This window comes from Petromyzon marinus, chromosome 40 (assembly GCF_048934315.1).
Source record: "Petromyzon marinus isolate PM22_M1 ecotype Great Lakes invasive population chromosome 40, UKy_Petmar_22M1.pri1.0, whole genome shotgun sequence".
NCBI classification, from domain to species: Eukaryota; Metazoa; Chordata; class Hyperoartia; order Petromyzontiformes; family Petromyzontidae; genus Petromyzon; species Petromyzon marinus.
Window position 1 is genome coordinate 6,066,765 of NC_133706.1, and position 17,916 is coordinate 6,084,680.

The 17,916-nt window shown below is 48.7% G+C and overlaps 1 protein-coding gene and 1 long non-coding RNA gene across 2 annotated transcripts in view; one reads left to right on the forward strand and one right to left on the reverse strand.

Moving 5' to 3' along the window:
* The window catches only part of ANO8 (anoctamin 8), a 67,687-nt gene extending 58,204 nt beyond the window's left edge, over positions 1–9,483 (reverse strand). The window contains exon 1 of the mRNA XM_076073059.1: positions 8,447–9,483. Coding sequence (XP_075929174.1) covers positions 8,447–8,705 — 259 coding nt within the window. The 5' untranslated portion in view covers positions 8,706–9,483. The remainder of the gene's footprint in view (positions 1–8,446) is intronic.
* Positions 9,484–10,614: 1,131 nt separating this feature from the next.
* Positions 10,615–15,849, forward strand: LOC142930522 (uncharacterized). The gene is made up of 3 exons (XR_012946467.1): positions 10,615–12,908; positions 13,350–13,480; positions 14,679–15,849. It is a non-coding gene; the product is annotated as an uncharacterized LOC142930522 (long non-coding RNA).
* Positions 15,850–17,916: the final 2,067 nt, after the last annotated feature.

Here is a 17,916-nt window from a genome sequence, read left to right on the forward strand (position 1 = left end):
AATGGCTGCCAATGTACTCTGTGTTGTATTTAACATAATGCCCAGTGCAGTCATACCACCACCCACCACCACCCAACCACCACCCACCCACCACTCACCCACCACCAACCACCCCCCACCACCCAAACACCAGCCATACACCACCCACCTCCACCCACCACCACCCAACTCCACGCAACCACCACCCACCACCACCCAACCACCACCCACCACCACCCAACAACCACCCACCACCACCGTAACAACTCCTCGCTCAGAACAGAAATTCAAACATGTAAGAAGCCACTCCCAGCTTTAATGCCATGCCACCGTGTGTGGATCTTGTAATGCAATAAAGTTTGCCCCGAGGTTAGACGGCTTTTGGTTAAAGTACAGCCTGTGCTGCTGAAACTGCTTACTGATTTACTTGTAAATAATGTTTGCCCACTTAAAAACCCGCCACTTAAAAACCCGTCACGTGACGAGACGAAGTATCGTTTCGGATGTCTCGCAGCGGAATGTGCAACCTACCCTGGTTAGAGAAGCGGTCTCCCCTGAGGTGGACTTCACAGAGCTACTGCCGAGGTCTCTCTAAGTAACCTTCGGTTCACACACTAAGGGGCAGCACTGCCCTCCTGGCTTTGCCACATGAGAGCAACGCACGCACAAGTCAAGACGGAAACGTTTCATTCTCAGAGGTGAACTTTAGCCAAAATTAAACGCGGAACCAAATTTCGATGAGATCTTGCGCCGTCATTGGCGGCCACCCTGAAACCATCGACTCGCAACGACCTTCGCGCAAAAAGAGAAAACGGCCCGCGGGAACGGACACCGCAGAGCCACCTTTGAGAAGCCTTCAAGCAAGCGACGACGGGTCCTCACGATACAGGGGGGCAGCTGGGTCAGCCAGCACCTACTTGCTGTGCTGCTCCGCACGCGGGCACACGCCGTCGACTCGCGTGCCACGTGGCTTCCTGCGCTTCGCGTCGTTCCGTCACAGCCCGCAATCCTGGTGACCCGTACCACACGTGCAACTTGCGTGCAACTTGCGTGCAACCCAACCATTTCCCCGTGGACTGCTGACGAATCCTCTCAGAGCAGTTTTGCTTTTCAACAACACCATTAAGTGCAACAAGGCTTTGTTGTTGCTCAACCTAAATAATTGATTACCGGCCATGTATTGCTTACCCTTTAATCGTGGCAAACACAGTTTTGCCGCGTCCGCACATTCTGCGTTCATTTTGTTTTAACTAAATGAAATTAGCAGACGATACACCTCCAATCCCATATTTGCCTCTCCGTGTAAAACAAAACAAAAACAATTTATTTTAAGTCTTTCCAGGAGACAATTTTGTCGGTAGCATCGGTTTTAAACAGGCCAGCTCTGGAGCGGCTTCGACATTCCGTATGTAGAGGACCACAGAACTTGGGCAATTGTGGGGAGCGCAGGCTCACCGCGTGGCCGCTGCTGCCTTGCCCGCTTGTTATGTGGTTCCCCAGCAATTGCGCGATTCAATTTGTATTAATGCCACTCTACAAAGAATACAAAAAACATCATCATCAGCAGTCGAGGCTTCACAGCTTGACTCGACAAATGCTGGTGAACCGCCAAATGCCCTATAGGCATGACCGAATGTGTTAGCTATGTATGTATGTTGAACTTCTTCCGCACTGTACGTAGCCAACGGTGCCAATCGGTCCTAGTTTGATGCAAAACTATAGCATACATAACACAAATTAATCTTGAGCGCCTACGTGGTATACAATTTGTATTATATGCAATGGTAATTAGCTAAATCTATTGTTGCGTCTTGGTACCGTGAAGGATGGATGGCGGCAAATGAGCAGTGGATTGACCATGGATGAAGATAGTGATGATGACAAACAAGCAGAACGCACATAGAGTAATCTTCACGAATGTCGGCCCATATGATTGCTCCTGGGTTGATTAAAGGAGCAGCACGTTGTTGGACAGTCGCACCTCTGACCAGCGTGGTTGGCTACGCACGGTGCAAAGGAAGTTCAACATACGTACAATCAACGGCGGTGGTCCCGATGAGTTAAATCCCAAGCCACGGCTAACATCAGTGGCGAGTGAGATCTGAATGCGTCTTGGGGTTATCCACACTTCCTTCGCCCATCTGCACCGAGCAGTTTGGTGAAGTACGGTTAAACGACACCCCGTGACTGAAAGAGCCCAGTGAGACCTTTCATCCATCCGGGGACTGGCGAAGGGTAGTACATTTTTCTTATTAAGTTGTCATCATTTAGTTTGTTCCCCCCGCACCTACGATTAGCAAGCTACGTACGGTGCGAAAGAAGTTCACCGAACACACATCATTACTAATTACAGTATAAGATTAGCAAGGCAAAGTCACCCTATTCATGGACAATAAGCGTCTACAGAAGTGGTCACTGCAGGGGTGGAAATTCTTCCATACTGTATATCCACGCATTTTCGCGGATAACATGAGTCAGGGGAGCACATTTATCTAATATTTCCCCGCGATTAATCCCAAGGATAGAATAGTTATTTTTGCAGCTAGACGCTCCCAACAGGATCCACCAACAGAGCCTCCCACGCTGCATTCCACAAAGACCCACCAGCACACAGTGTTGTAGGCCGCAGAGGACAAAAGTGTCGTGAGCGAGCACCTCTTAAGGTCGGCAAGGATTGTGAGCCAGCGGACGGCTTTAGGAGTAGGCCTGGTGAATGTGTGAAATTCTGGTCGGCCAAAGCGATTTAATTCAGCTCCCGAGAGACGTGCGCAACGTTCCCATAGTTACAAAAGCCGGGCGACAATTCGCCCAAACTATTGACTGCCAAAAAAATAAAAATCAAAAGTCGTTTGGAATCAATTTCATTCATCGCAGCCGAGTTTTTGTGAAGCTGGGCCACGTGCATCGCAGGTGCAGGAGGAGGAGGACAGAGCAACGGGGAGAAGGCGAGGGGTCGACGGGAAAAGGAGGAACGTCAATGGGAAAAGGAGAGGCGTCGACGGGATCCGTGGCTTCGAGAAGGGTTGAGGCGCTCCGTGCTCCCCCCCCCCCCCCCCACGTGCTGCAAGCTCTCTCCGAGTCGGGCGATCGCACGGAGAGAGACAGCACCGTCGCCTGCGTTGCGCAAGGCGCCGGCCACACGCGACCACGGCCGACGTGTCGCAAGTGCGCAGCGTTGAGTCTCGCACACCGTCACATTACTCCGGTGGGCACTACTCCAGGACGTGTAACGTGTCCACGACTTAGCCAATCCACTGCTAGACGAAGGCCTCACTCCGAGAGTTGTGGGTGGGGAGGCGCAGAACCAGTTCGGATGTCACTCGCCACTTGATACGAGTATTTGCCATGGTTGGCAATGGAACCGAGGTCATCAGGGTCAAAATACATTTTGCTGACCGCTGTCCCACTTCGCCACTACTTCCACCCCCCCCCCCCCCTCCTCCAATATTTAACGTACAGCACTTGATATAAAAAGAGTTATATCGTCACCGTTATGCATGTATCTATGCTGAACTTCTTTCGCACCGTACGTAGCCAACCGTGCTAATCGGGGGTGCGGGGAAGGATAATAAGTTAAATACCAAAAAGCAATTCTAAAGAAATGTGTTTTCAATCCAGATGATTTAACAGTGCATAGCTCCAGTGGATTCCTGTTGGAAGGAAGAGCGATCAAGACGGCCACAGAAGCACATCATCATTATCATTAGCCATGACCAATGCACTGCTGGATGAAGGCCTCGCTCCATCTTTCGGTCTTGGAGATTCCTCCTCCACGCTGGTCAGTGCTGGTCGCCGAAGAAGAGGGACCCCGGGCTTTCTCGGATATCGCTCGTCGTCAAACTCGGGGAAACGGATTCAAAGCGAGATCCGCTAAACACTGCACCACCGCTGCGCCCGGGGCTTCAAGAGTAGCCCGGCTCACGAAAGAAACGCTGCCGGCAAACGAGTGAAGAGCGCTAGTAAGGGCGGCAAGTGCCGCCCCACCATTCCCTTTCACTGTGTATGGAGAAAACTTGACCTGACTGTTGACGGTTTGAACAAAAAGAGGCCTTGAAAAAGATCTTTAAGCTGCTGTCATTGTTATTCTTATCTCGTTATACATCACCGTTCGCGGCAAATGTGCCCTCGGCCGTAACCAACTGCTTACCGTGGTTCACCGAGGCCTTTTTATTCTTCAAAAAAAATGTCGAGATGGCCAGATAGCTAAGAGGACAAAGCGCTCAGCCGGCACCGCTGAGAACGTGGGTTCGAATCCGCTTTACCAGCCGCTCGCGAGCAAACGGGCGACCTAAATCGTCGTCAGTTGATGGGACTCGGCCTGATGACCAACCACTGCGCACAAAAATAAGCCCATCAGAGTAAACGTCACTGCAACTAATTTGGCCAAATTCCAGCTCTGCAAATGAAATTAACGGTTTGATCATCACACGATGAACATTACTCTCATATGCATATCACTCGAAGGGCTCTCAGAGCTAGCTCTGTGGTATCTCCTTCCCCGGGACAATCTCTACCGTGATGGATTGCACTGCTCCGAGAGTTCCAAGTGCACGATTCGTCTCATGGCGCGTGACCGATGGGAATTGGCAAGGAAATAAACAATTAAGACATCACAGCGGAAGTCCTGACGAAGGGCAATGATGACCAATACATTCAACTTTCATTTGACTTAATCTTAAAATCCATCACCAGACTTGCACCAATGTCAGCATGTTATCATCTGGGATATGTATGCTTAACTCTTTTCGCACCGGACGTAGCCAACCGTGCTAATTGGAGGTGCGGGATATCAATTCAAGTGCGTTTCACCTGGCTGAATAACAGGTGAACAAGTCTCTCTGCGACACTGTTTTCTGGGGCCCACTCTCTGACACAAGGTGGTGCACTGCTCACTGCAGAATGTTTTTGTATCCTTGTATCATGACACTAGCAGCACGGTGGAAATTTATGGGTTTTTTTCCATCCCAATTACATTTCAACTGCCCGAACAGTATCACGTCACGAAGAGGGCAACATTTTTGCATTTGGAAATCCGAAGATAGCAGCGCATCACCCCGCGTTGGGTGACGTCGTAGAACTTCTTCGTAAGCAACTTCAAAAGGCCACTTCATCCCACTCGAGGGCCACGCCATGTACATGCCTTGCAAGGAGTGTTCATCGCATGTCAATCAAAATTGATTGGTTCCATTCTTAGAGGAGGAATGTAGTCAAATTTAATGCAAAAAACAAATTTCATATGAGGGTGGTGGTGGTGGTGGTGGTGGCGGTGGGGGCGGTAGCGGCGTGTGAAGTCAAGGGTGGCCAGGATGAGACCATCAACTGGCTCCACTTGAGAATCCGGTTTAGACACCACGGCTGTTTGCACAGATTCGAAACTGGGTACACGGTGGCACCAGCTCAGCGTGGCTGAACCCCCCCTGAGCGACATTAACCACTTACAGCACAGCTGAAATATAAATAACACGAATAAGAATAATAATAAATGATGATGATGGCAAATTGCCAAATTACGACAGAATTATACTTGGGGATGTTTTACGCAACTTGTCCCATCACAACTGCACACATCGGTGTGCATGCGGCGCAACTTAACCGAGCCCCCACCGGGCTGGGTGTACGTTTGAACTTCTTTCACACCGTACATTAGCCAAGCGTGCTTACCGGTGGTGTGGGGGGGGGCGGCTCGAGAGGGGTGAGGGTGCCCAGGCACCAGGCTATAAAGGGGCAATGAGGGAATTGGACGGTGGGACCATCCCCATTTCATTAGTTGTAACCCGGGGGTGCCCATGCCAACCACGGACACCTATCGCTGCCGTGCCTTCTTTCCCCGGTGATCTGATCAAAATAGAACTGCACAGACTCCCAAGCTGTGCCACGACCTTTTTGGCCGGAAATCAGTCTTGGATTAAAGGCCTGGATCCGCAAGGCCAATGCTAAGGCCATGAGTGAGGGTTACCACCTAGAAGTTAAAAACAGGGGAGGGGGGGACACAGTGGGAAAAAAGATGTATACCTCACAACACAAGATGACCGGATAACCACGTAAACATATTGTCTCGAATGGTGTATTCTTACGCAACGGACAGAAAGCAAGACCTTTCACGTCACGGGGAAGACTCATTATAGATTTCCCAGGACATAAAGGGGACAATCTCCAGACAAACGTGACGGTGGCAGCAGGTCTACGTGGGAGCCACAAGGCGCAAGCCAAGGCTACGGCCTGGAGATGTTTAGGTTGAGGTCAGTGTCATGGCCAGGCGAGGCCAGATCCTCTAGACCAGGGGATGGTAACCTGCGGATCCTTTAAGGGCTGCAGTGCGGCTCTTGAAATTCGAAAAAAGAAAATTATTCTTGTTATTTTGGTTGCAGATCCCTGACCATGGAAGTCCAGTCTACAATGGGAGTCCAGTTTACCATGGGAGTCCAGTTCACCATAGGAGTCCAGTTCACCATGGAAGCATCATCGGTGCTGGATGTAATTACCAGCGAAACGTCGTACTCAAAAATTGTAAATGTTGTGGATTCATTCTTCAACACACCGGTGGGACACTTTTTAACTGATTGGCCGTGTTGGGTGGTGGAGGGTTACTACACATTTATAAATAACGTGATCGAACCCATACAACCTTTATTATGAATAATATTGGTCGCGAAAGCCTACGTGTTAAAATGGAAGTCCAGTTCACCATGGGCAGGGGTCGGCGACCTGGGGCTCCAGAGCCGCATGCGGCTCAAACGACTGCTGCGCGACGTTATTTATGAAGGACCCCCGTCTCGTATTCACACGCATTGGTGGCTCTTGAAATATTTGGCGGTTTGTCACAGAATTCGAAAATAAATGTCTCTTTGTGTTGCTTTAGTTGGCGAACCCTGCTCTAGGCTAAGGCCAGTATCAAGGTGGCTACCTCGATGGCCGGTGTCAAAGCCAGTGGCTGGCACAGCTGTACCGTACAAAGCGTGGTGTAGCGAAGCAGCCACGGTGCACCATGTTTGCATGCTGTGCTGCGAAAAGTGGAAAAACTCCAGTCCCATATTGTACTGGGGCTTGCGAGAAAATCACCCAGAATTGCGCCCAATCTCACGAGCTCTCGGAAGCTACGCAGGTTTAAAGCCTGGATAGTGCTTGGACCATAATTTACCAGCATGGTCAAGTTAGGTCAGATCATTCCCGTGGCCCACACGACAATGGGGGCCCATCCAGGAGTGGATTGACAAAGGTCTCTAAATGTACGGTCCTGCATGGCAACAATCCGCCAAGCCCCTAGCACGGGCTCGGGATTTCATTGCTCCATCTCCGCGGCGGAGCGCGTCCTACGCCACCTTGTGGCATCCTGCATTGTGTTACAATCACGTGGTATGGCAAGAGGAGAGGAAAACCACGTGCTGCTGTTGCTGCTGCTGCTGCTCCATACTGCAAGTGAGTTTCACTGTGCTCGTAATGTGCTGCCCGGCTGCGTTGCGCTGTATCGCGAGCTGCTGCTGCTGTGCTGTACGTAGCAGTGCTGCCCCGTGTGGTGCTGCCCCGCTTTGCCCTGAGCATACCGTGCCAACCCACACGCTTTGCTCCGTATTCTTCCTGCACGGGGAAATTGAGTTTTCAGGTCCGTACGCCGTACAGCCGTTCCAATACGGGCAAGAAATGATCATGTTGCGTCTATTTGCTTGCGTTTCTCTCCCTTGTGATGCGACTTTGTGGGATGAACGTTGAGATTTATAAGGGGCACGGGGTGCCTAATAAGGTCTGAATTTGTCTCGAATATGGTAGGGCGCTGATGAGTGGTTTTGCAGCTATGCTTGTGTTGCTAACGCATTGCGCACTCCCCATTGGTGTGTTGTTATTGTGCGTGCCGCCCCGTGCCTGCTTCTGCGCTCTGTTAGTGCTTCATTGTGTGCTTGCCTTCCCCTCTGCTGTGCCGTGCAAGGGCGCTGCACTGCCGTGCTGCTGCTGCTGCTGCTCTGCATTGCTGGCGAGCTGTACCGCGTACTGCCGCTGCTGTTGCATACAGAAAACACTGCGCTATTATTCCCCGAGCGTTGTACCGCTGCGTTGTTCCACGTTCACACACACACACACACGCACTCTCAGTGCTGTCGCGTGCTGCACTGCTGCATTGGTTCCACGTTCACACAGTGCTGCGCTGTGCTGCATGCGGCTGTCCAGCACCCCCAACGGCTAGGGAGCTAAAGCGGGCAAAACATTTTCCGGAGTTCAGCCCCGGGCTGCAATGAAGCCCCGGGCTGATCGCGGTGCCCTTGCTGGAACCGTGCCGCGACGTCCGCACTGCATTGCGCGGCTTTGTTGTGGGGTTGTTGTTGTTGTCATTCTGGAGCCCTGCCGTTGCTACATAGCGCCTTGTTACTGCACTGCGTTAGTACTGCCGCCACCCGCCACCACCACCACCACCTCCTCCTCCTCCTCCCATACTACCACCGCACTGCCGCTGTCACGACCGCGCTGCGACCCTTACCCAGCACGTGCGCTCCCTTGCTGCTGCTGCTGCTGCTCGTGGTGGTGCTGCTGCTGCCCGTCGTGCTGCTGCTGCTGCCCGTGGTGCTGCTGCTGCTGCCCGTCGTGCTGCTGCTGCTGCTGCACGTGGTGCTGCCCGTGGTGCTGCCCGTGGTGCTGCCCGTGGTGGTGCCGGTGGCGGAGGGAGCTCCCCTACCGTCCGCGCCCGAGGATCCGCCGCTGGAGGCCGGCTTGCGCTGCCTGGCGCCCGCGTCCTGCATGGCCCCTGCCGGGCGGGCGTCCTCTTCGCTCCAACACAAAGGGGGCTTTCTCTCGCTCCCTCGCTCTCACACGCACGCCACCCACACCACCACCACCACCAGCACCACCTCCTCCTCCTCCCTCTGGAGCGTCTGGCAGCCGTAAGGAGCCGGGGCGCACCGAGGGGGCGGGGAGGCGGGGGGCGACCCACGCCTTACCACCCCGCCCCCTTTTACGTCAGCCACGCCCACTTTCGAATATAAGCCCCGCCCGCCAGATTAGAGCCGCCCCTTTCAGGGTTAGTCACGCCTCCACGCGTTCCCTCGAACAACCCACCCCCCATGCCACGCAAAGCCAGATACACTTTCACACAAAGCCAAACCTCATGCCATACTAAGACAGGCCCCATGCCACACTAAGCCAGACCCCCATGCCACACTAAGCCAGGCCCCATGCCACACTAAGCCAGGCCCCATGCCACACTAAGCCAGGCCCCATGCAACACTAAGCCAGGCCCCAATGCCACACTAAGCCAGACCCCCATGCCACACTAAGCCAGGCCCCATGCCACACTAAGCCAGGCCCCATGCCACACTAAGCCAGGCCCCATGCAACACTAAGCCAGGCCCCAATGCCACACTAAGCCAGACCCCCATGCCACACAAAGCCAGGCCCCAATGCCGCGCTAAGCCAGACCCCCATGCCACACTAAGCCAGGCCCCATGCCACACTAAGCCAGACCCCCATGCCACACTAAGCCAGGCCCCAATGCCACACTAAGCCACGCCCCTTGCCACACTAGGCCAGACCCCCATGTCACACTAAGCCAGGCCCCATGCCACACTAAGCCAGACCCCCATGCCACACTAAGCCAGACCCCCATGCCACACTAAGCCAGACCCCCATGCCACACTAAGCCAGGCCCCATGCCACACTAAGCCAGGCCCCATGCCACACTAAGCCAGGCCCCATGCCACACTAAGCCAGGCCCCATGCCACACTAAGCCAGGCCCCATGCTACACTAAGCCAGGCCCCATGCCACACTAAGCCAGATACTCTTTCACACTAAGCCAAGCCCCATGTCACACTAAGCCAGGCCCGATCCAACACTAAGCCAAGCCCTTTTTCACACTAAGCCAAAGCCCATGCAACACCAAGACAGACCATCTTTCACACAAATCCAGGCCTTCTTTCATGCTATGCCAGGCCCAACTGCACACTAAGCCAGGCTATATGCCACACTAAGCCAAGTTCTCTTAAACGAAACTAGATTTTTCTTTTTTTACCAGGTAAGGCCCACTGAGCTATATAACTCTTTTTCAGAAGCGACCTGGCTACAAATGATAGCTCAGCGAAGTGGCTTATCACGTGGAATTTTATAGCAGCCAAATACTCTACATTTTCAAATGTAGAGGGAAACCCCGGAGGGCCCGGACAAAAATACACGTGACCACGGGGAGAGAGACATGCAAACTCCAAAAATACAGGCATCAGGGTCGGGATCGATCCCACGACCTCCTGAATGTATGATTTGACGGGTGCGAGGGACATAATGGAAAGTCTATTTCAGTTTCAGTTTCTTTATTTTGGTATAGCCCTGTGAGCCATTCGGCTCTTGAATCGGGTGCAACCACAACAAACAAAAAAAACAAAAACACGAACAAGAAAACATCTTAAAGTAACTATGTGTGACTGTACAAACAGAAAATCCATGAAAAAACAGCAAAAATATTCCTGAAAAAAAAAGCACCGTACACCAACGCTGTGTGCAAAAAATCCCATTGGGATGCAAGTCAAACAACAACAACAACAACCACAAGAAAACTTACGTTTAAGGCCATCAGTCTAACTCCGTACTAGATGAGGGTGCAGGATCGGTGGGGACATTTGTTCCTTACCGCGGGGCAAATATGACTTTCAAATAATTTGGATAGGTCACACTTTAACACACAACTCAGCGTTATCCAATCATAGTTTGAAAAATGATGTCCGCATCGACCAAGTATGAAGAGACCCTTGCAGTCGTGTCTCCAAGTCGAAAATATTCGTCTCTAGTACCTGATTAATGTGGCTCAGATGCTTGCAAGTGATGAAGTTAAAAAACTACTAATCTATCTTTTAATTTACTAGGCAAGGCGCTTTGTTTTAGAGACGAAAATATTTCTTGCCAGTAGAGGGGGTCAACGGCGACTCTGTTTTCACAATTTGATAATTTGCAAGGTAATTTTTCGAATTAGGAACATTTGTGACCGTGATGCTGGCACACATGGCCTACACTTTTTCGAATAGTAACGTCACTGTGAAACAGATGGCGAATTGGAACCATGAGAAAGACATCCGCGGAATTTACTGGGGCGGCCAGCGGGCCTAAAAACTGTGGAACCTCTGCAACACGCAGGAAGCATGCTACAGCTAAGCCACGTCACCGCTCCACCGCCCCCCTGCATTTAAAGATTATTGCCTTGAAGACATGACTTTGCCACATATCTGTACTTCATCAAACCAATGTGAAAACTATTCCTTAACGCTTAAAATAATGCATGTTTCATTATGTAAGATGTCGTAAAAAAGAAAAACTTGCCGCCCAAGATTGGTGCATACAATGTTTATGCAGCATGTGCCATTCCTGGTTGCTGCAATTTGCACCAATTTATATTTTACACACATTGTTAAATCCACATTGGCAAAGAAATGCATTGGACATCATTTTCAAGTCACAATACGTCTCTTGAAGATACACTGGATATAGAATGTTGTGGAGGAAGCATAGACATACAGTATAACAATGGCTTGTACTGCACTGCCCTCTGCTGCCCACCATGTAACCTCGCAATCTGATTAAAACCCTTCTTGTGGTCATCCATGCAAGCACTATTCAGGGTCAACCGTGCTCAGATTCCCAGCTCTGACGAGATCGCGTTGCATTGCATGTGATTTGGTCATAATGAATAACCTCTATTGTTACAAAAAAATGCGAATGTTGCAAATGATGATCATCGTGAATGCTAGTTTGGAGATGTCAATGCTGATGATGATATGAGGCTAGACATTACGTTGAAGAGGTCAATGACAATGCTGATGAATACGATACAATGAAATATGAAGACAAGACAGCAGAGGTGAATGATACGTCGTGAGAAAGTTGAAGATTTTAAATGTTACATGAGTTACTCTCCATAAACGAGTTACATGAGTTAGCGTCTATATATGGGTAACTTATATCAATACGAAAGAGTTACATAATCTGAATGTGAATTAATTCAGTGCGGTGTGTTACATCGCGAGTGTGAGTCTTGGAACTGAATATAAATATAGATACGCGTGCACGCATATGAAGAAGAAGTGGGTGTCTATATTGGATTGTTAATGAGAGCAGCTTCTAACAATATAATTAAAATGAAAACGGCCGATAGTCACTTTCATTGCTTCGCGCTTTATCTGACACCGTTCACAGTTTTGCAAAGTTTAAAATTGACAATCGCAGCATCAAATATTACGTTAAATAATATCGTATTCTCCGGATTATAAGACACCGGCAAATAAGACGCACCCAAGCTTGCGCCCAGTACCAATCAAGACATGCAAATAAGGTCAAACGTACACATATTATGGATTATAAAGTATGACGACTTAGCACAAACGTCGAGAACACCATAGCCTTAAAAGAAGGCAATGAAAGCGGCGTTTCGGTACACGACTCTTCGTCAGAGCACGTCACATTTGAACCTTATGGCGGGGTCACATAGTACCCTGGGGTACCGCCATAAGGATCGTTTGTGATAAAGGGGCAACGCCCGAAACGTCGCCTATTACGTCAAGAACACCGTAGCCTTAAAAGAAGAAGACAATGACAGGCGGGGTTTCGGAACTTTACTCTTCTTTAGAGCACGTCACATTTGTTGTGAATAAAGGGGCAACGCCCGAAACATCGCCTATGACGTACTATTTATTTGAAGGTCACGGTGTTATTGACGGATGTGTTGCGTTGTGTCGTTAACAGTGCTTGGTGCATCACTGTTAACTGTACTCTTAAACCCACTTCTTGAGGCTAGAGTTAATAATAAATACACTAATTAATCTTATAATTCCGATTTTATTAAGATTGGGCAAGGCAGCAAGAATACCACCAAAACAGTCCCAGACCACACCAAGACAACACCACACAGCAGTCGTCCCTCAATAACGTGGCCACGTTAACATCGAGCCGTCGATACTACACAAGGTAAGATATCAACGCTTAGAAATCACACTTGAGAGAGATTGTCACGAAATGCCATCGAGGTTGAGCAAAATTTCGGTGCGCTCAACGATTCCTCGCCTCTCTAGAGCTCCCGAAAGTGTGGCTCATTTCACCCGGAAGCCCTGTTCTCTCCGTGCGCTTGACAGCAATATGTTCAAACATCTAAACGCCAATGTCGAGGTCTGCTGGACACGACGAGAGGGTTTCAGGAGAGTGTTCGTGTAATTTTGCTGTTCCTCCTCAATCACAACTATAAACTAAACAACTATTTTTTTTATTATACCGGGTAAGGTCCACTGAGTTATGTAGTTATTCTTTCAGAAACGACCTGGCCACAAATGATAACGAAGTGGCTTATCATCACGTGGAGAATTATAGCAGCCAAATACTCTAAACGCCGTGATGTTGATCCTAAATGTGCAGGGGAAAACCGGAGGACCCGGAGAAAAATCCACGCGACCACGGGGAGAGAGACAGCCCAAACTCCAAATATACAGCAGCAGGCGTCAGGGACGGGATCGAACCCACGACCTCCTGCATACCAGGCGAGGGAGGTAACAACTCGAAACCGCGAAATGTCCCAAAGTTTTTGGTTGCATGGTCACAAGTCGCACCGCTGTGGCTTTTATTGAAATGTCCTTTCGTTAAGGAGATATGCGCATCGGCCTGTCCGACGTTCTGTTGCGGGTGGTGGTTACACCACCAGTGCCAGATTATCCTCGTAGCAAAAGTAGCTACACATGTAGTAGTAGTAGCTACGGGCCCCGCACTTTCAAGGGCCCCGCGCTAAATGCTTTAAAGCTATCAATTTCCCGTTCAGTGATTCTGCACTTGCTCTATTACTATACTGTCCTGGATTTTCTGTTTGCACATGCACAAAATCACCCGATTCAAGAGCCGAATGGCTCACAGGGCTATACCAAATCAATTGAAACTATGAAACTAACTGTCTTCCACTTTTATGAACGACTGGGTGTTTAAGGTTAGCGATTTGTCGTAGTATCTGGCTGTATAGAAAATGAAAAAAAAATACACTTACTTTACTGTGCAAGCTAAAAATGTGTGTTTTAATATTTGTGTTTTTTTTTTATTTCGGGCCCCTTTAGAACATTTGCTGCAGGCCCCGCACTAGCTTAATCCGGCATTGGTTACACCACCAGTGTCTTCCAAGAATGTCTTACGCCAGGATTTCGGCGACCAACATAACAAGAAGAGCTATTATTTTCGAATTCGATAACAACAACAAAAAACGCTCCCTCGATATTTCAAGAGCCCGTAATGCACGTACACGAAGGCGAGACGGTGGTCGTTGGTAAATTAACGTCACGAAGCGGCGCTTAAAGAGCCGCCTGCGCCCTTGGAGCTGCAGGTTTCTGACCCCCTGGGGGCTAAGGGGCGTCCATAAATGACGTCACGCGATTTTGGACGATTTTTTTACCCCCCCCCCCTTCGTCACGCGGCGTCACAAAAAGTCAGACCCCCCCTCAAATATGACGTCACAAAGCTCTGCCCCCCTCCCCACCACCAAAATAAAACATGCTTCAAATCGCTTTAAACAATTGTCATTGTAGTGCGTATTTAATGTGGCGCTGCACTCTGTTGTTGTAGGAGAAAACATTTATTAAAAAATCTATTTAATTAAGTAGAACGTGTTGTCTATATTTATTTAAAGTTGTGCATTTTTATTTGACGTCACATTTCTCAAACCCTCACCCCCTCTCGTCACAAATGTCTGACCCCCCCCCCCCCTAGGTGTGTGACGTCATTTATGGACGACCCCTAAGCCAGGAGGGTTGCGATATTTTATGGGGACCCGAATGAGAATGTCTGTTCTGGACGTCCACGTTGTTACCACTCTGTCCGCCGGTGTTCTTCTGGATGTGGGTGATATACTGGGATGACAGCACAAACCCAGCAGGTGGCATCTGGACTTGAGTGGGAAGTTAAAAGCCACCGATCAGATGGCCTCTTGTTCGACCGGCAGCAAAACATTGCATTCCTGTAACCTTTACCTTCACTGTGATCAAGTATTTCTGCAATTGACCCATCTGCCCGTTCACACAGTAACTGCAACAACAACAATTATAGTAGTCAAGATGTCAAGATGTGTTTATTTTATTTTATTGCAATAGATCATCAATACAAGCCAGACACGGACATTGCGGGCACACTTGGAATTTAGAAAGTAAACATTCTATTTTACCGAAATGTCTCTCAAGTAACGAGGCTCAGCGAGGCTGTCCTGGGTAAACAAGCTCTAAGAAAAATACAATTTGATTTGCTATGAAGTAGGGCCATTGCCCGAAAAGTCGCCTCTTATGTTTACTTTTGAGACCACAGTGTTATACACAATTGTGTTGAGTTGTTGTTGTTGTACTTTGTGCACTACTGCCAATGCACAGTGCCGGATTATCCTCGTAGCAATAGTAGCTACATATGTCGAAGCTACGGGCCCCGCACTTTCAAGGGCCTCGCGCTAAATGCTTTCAAGCTATCAATTCCGGTTCAGTAATTCTGCACTTGCTCTATTACTATAGTACTATACCGCCTTCAAATTTTATGAACGACTGGGTGTTTAAGGCTAGCGATTTGTCGCTGTATAGCAATGGCTGTCGCCTGATGAAGCTAGTTGTAATTACTGGCGAAACGTCGTACTCAGATTGTAAATGTTGTGGCTTGGCTCTCCAACACACCGGTGTTGCTGTACTAGTAACGAATTGGCCACGTTCTGTTTACGTGACAACCCTGCCTAGTTGGCTGTGTCGGGTGGTGGCGGGTTTTAACGACACATTTATATATTTACGCGATCTAACCCATAAAAACCTCTATTATGGACTAGGGGTTGTTCGGGAGCGCATGGGGCGCCCCCCACAACCATTTACGGCCTTCGGCCAGGAAAGTCACAAACAAACTTGCACACGAACGACGCACTCACGCAAGCACCCGATGCTCCGTTTTGATGTTTTAAAATGAAACATCTTTGAATTATATTTTATTTTTTCATTGAAAGCTTATATCATTTTACATCTGGAAGACTTAACTGAAAAAGGCCATTTCGTGTGAATTTTCTTTCGTAATTAAGTAGATGGCCTTGCTGGGGGTTCGGTTCGATGCGCACTTTCACCTGTTTGGGATTGCGGGATTGAGATCAGGCGACATAGAGCTGCTGGCCGTGCGAGAAGACAGCCGTCTGCAGATCGATTCCAACGTAATCGAACGTCTGTCCCTGCCCCCCTGCATGAAAACGACGGAAAGTACAGCGTTCATCACGGATAAAGTTGGGCGATTATTTATATATTGGTCACGAAAACCTACGTGTTAAACAATTACTTTACTACACAAGTTAATACGTTGTTTTAATATTTACGTGATTTTATTTAGGGTCCCTTTGTAACATATGCTACAGGCCCCACACTAGCTTAATGCCAATGCAGCAAAATCACCAAATCGTGTGTATAACACTGCACTGTAATCGTACAATGAACGACCCCGCTATTGCAGATTCGAACCACAAGAGAGCAGCATTGAGCAACTTGGAATCTGGAGACGCTCATAAATACGAATCCTATCCCGAGAAACATTGGCCGGACTTAATGACTATCACTGCAGACGCCCCCACCCCCACGCCTCGCGGGCAGAGGGTTATCTGACCATACTTCACCATGCTGGTCACTGCGTGTTTGGTGGATAGAGTGGATGTTGCTGCAGTGCCCTCTGCTTCCCACAACGCCCACACACCTGTACGGTGGTGGTCACTCACCCAAGTACTATCCAGGCTCAATTCCAAGCTTCAGAGATCTGGTTGAATGTGGGAGTTTTGGTTATGAATGTATGAAGAATTAAATAAATCTATATGCAACATCTCAAGTTGTTGACAATATGCGTGGGTTTCGGGAAATGTTTGAATGCTGCGTCATGTTGTTTTGGAATTGAACATTTATCAGACTAACACAGCAGGCCTTTATTACATTGTTCGTGCCAACTTCACTTACTGACATTTTGGCGAGGCAGGCAAACGAGGCTCTCCTCCCACCTTGCTCATTGGCTCCCACCACTCCGTTTGTCAATGTCCAGTAGGGGCGGGTAATAAACGTTAAAATACAAAACAAAAAACAATAGGAGTGCAATCATGTTTTGTATTCATAAAAGATTGACCATCAAGTGCTGCCCCCTATTGTGTAGAGGCCACTCAAAAGGGATTTCTGAGGTAGTTCTATGATATCCGCTTCTACTGGCCGTTCTCCATACACGGTTGCAAAGCTGTCAGACTCAAATGGCTATTTTTGTCTCATGAATGTGACGCTCATATCACGAGGGTAAACTTGGGGTAGGAATTCATAATAAAGGTTTTTGGGTTAGATCGCGTTTATTTATAAATGTGTCGTAACCCTCCACCACCCGACACGGCCAATCAGCAAAAAAAAGTGTCACGTTGACAAAAGACAAATAATTCACTACTTCAGCCCACCGGTGTGTTGAAGAGTTAATCCACATTTACAGTTTGAGTACGACGTTTCGCTGGTAAATACTTCCAGCATCATCGGGCAATTCGCCAGAATGGTAAAGCCCTCGCTTGCTCCCGGTTTTATATAGAGCAGCAGGGTGACGTCATCACTTAACTCATCAGGTGCAGTGATTAGAGGCGGAGGGGGGGGTAATGTAATTATATAATCGATTAGTAATCAGTCATTGGTTATGATTAGTAATGAGTTGTAGATTAGTAATTCTTTAAATCAAAATGTAATGTGTATTATTTAATAATACGCTTCCAGGCCGCACTAAGCCGGTAGCTGTCAGAGCGATTAAAGTTATTCTTGTTCCTCTCAATTTCAATGGATTCTCTAATTAGTCTTTGCCAGTAATAATTAGTTTTACACACCACTGCAACATTGTCAAAATCAATTGAGTGTCCTTGTTGACAAGCATGTTCTGCCACTGCCGACAGTTGTGTTTGAGATAATTTAATATTTCTCTGATGTTCTTTTAGTCT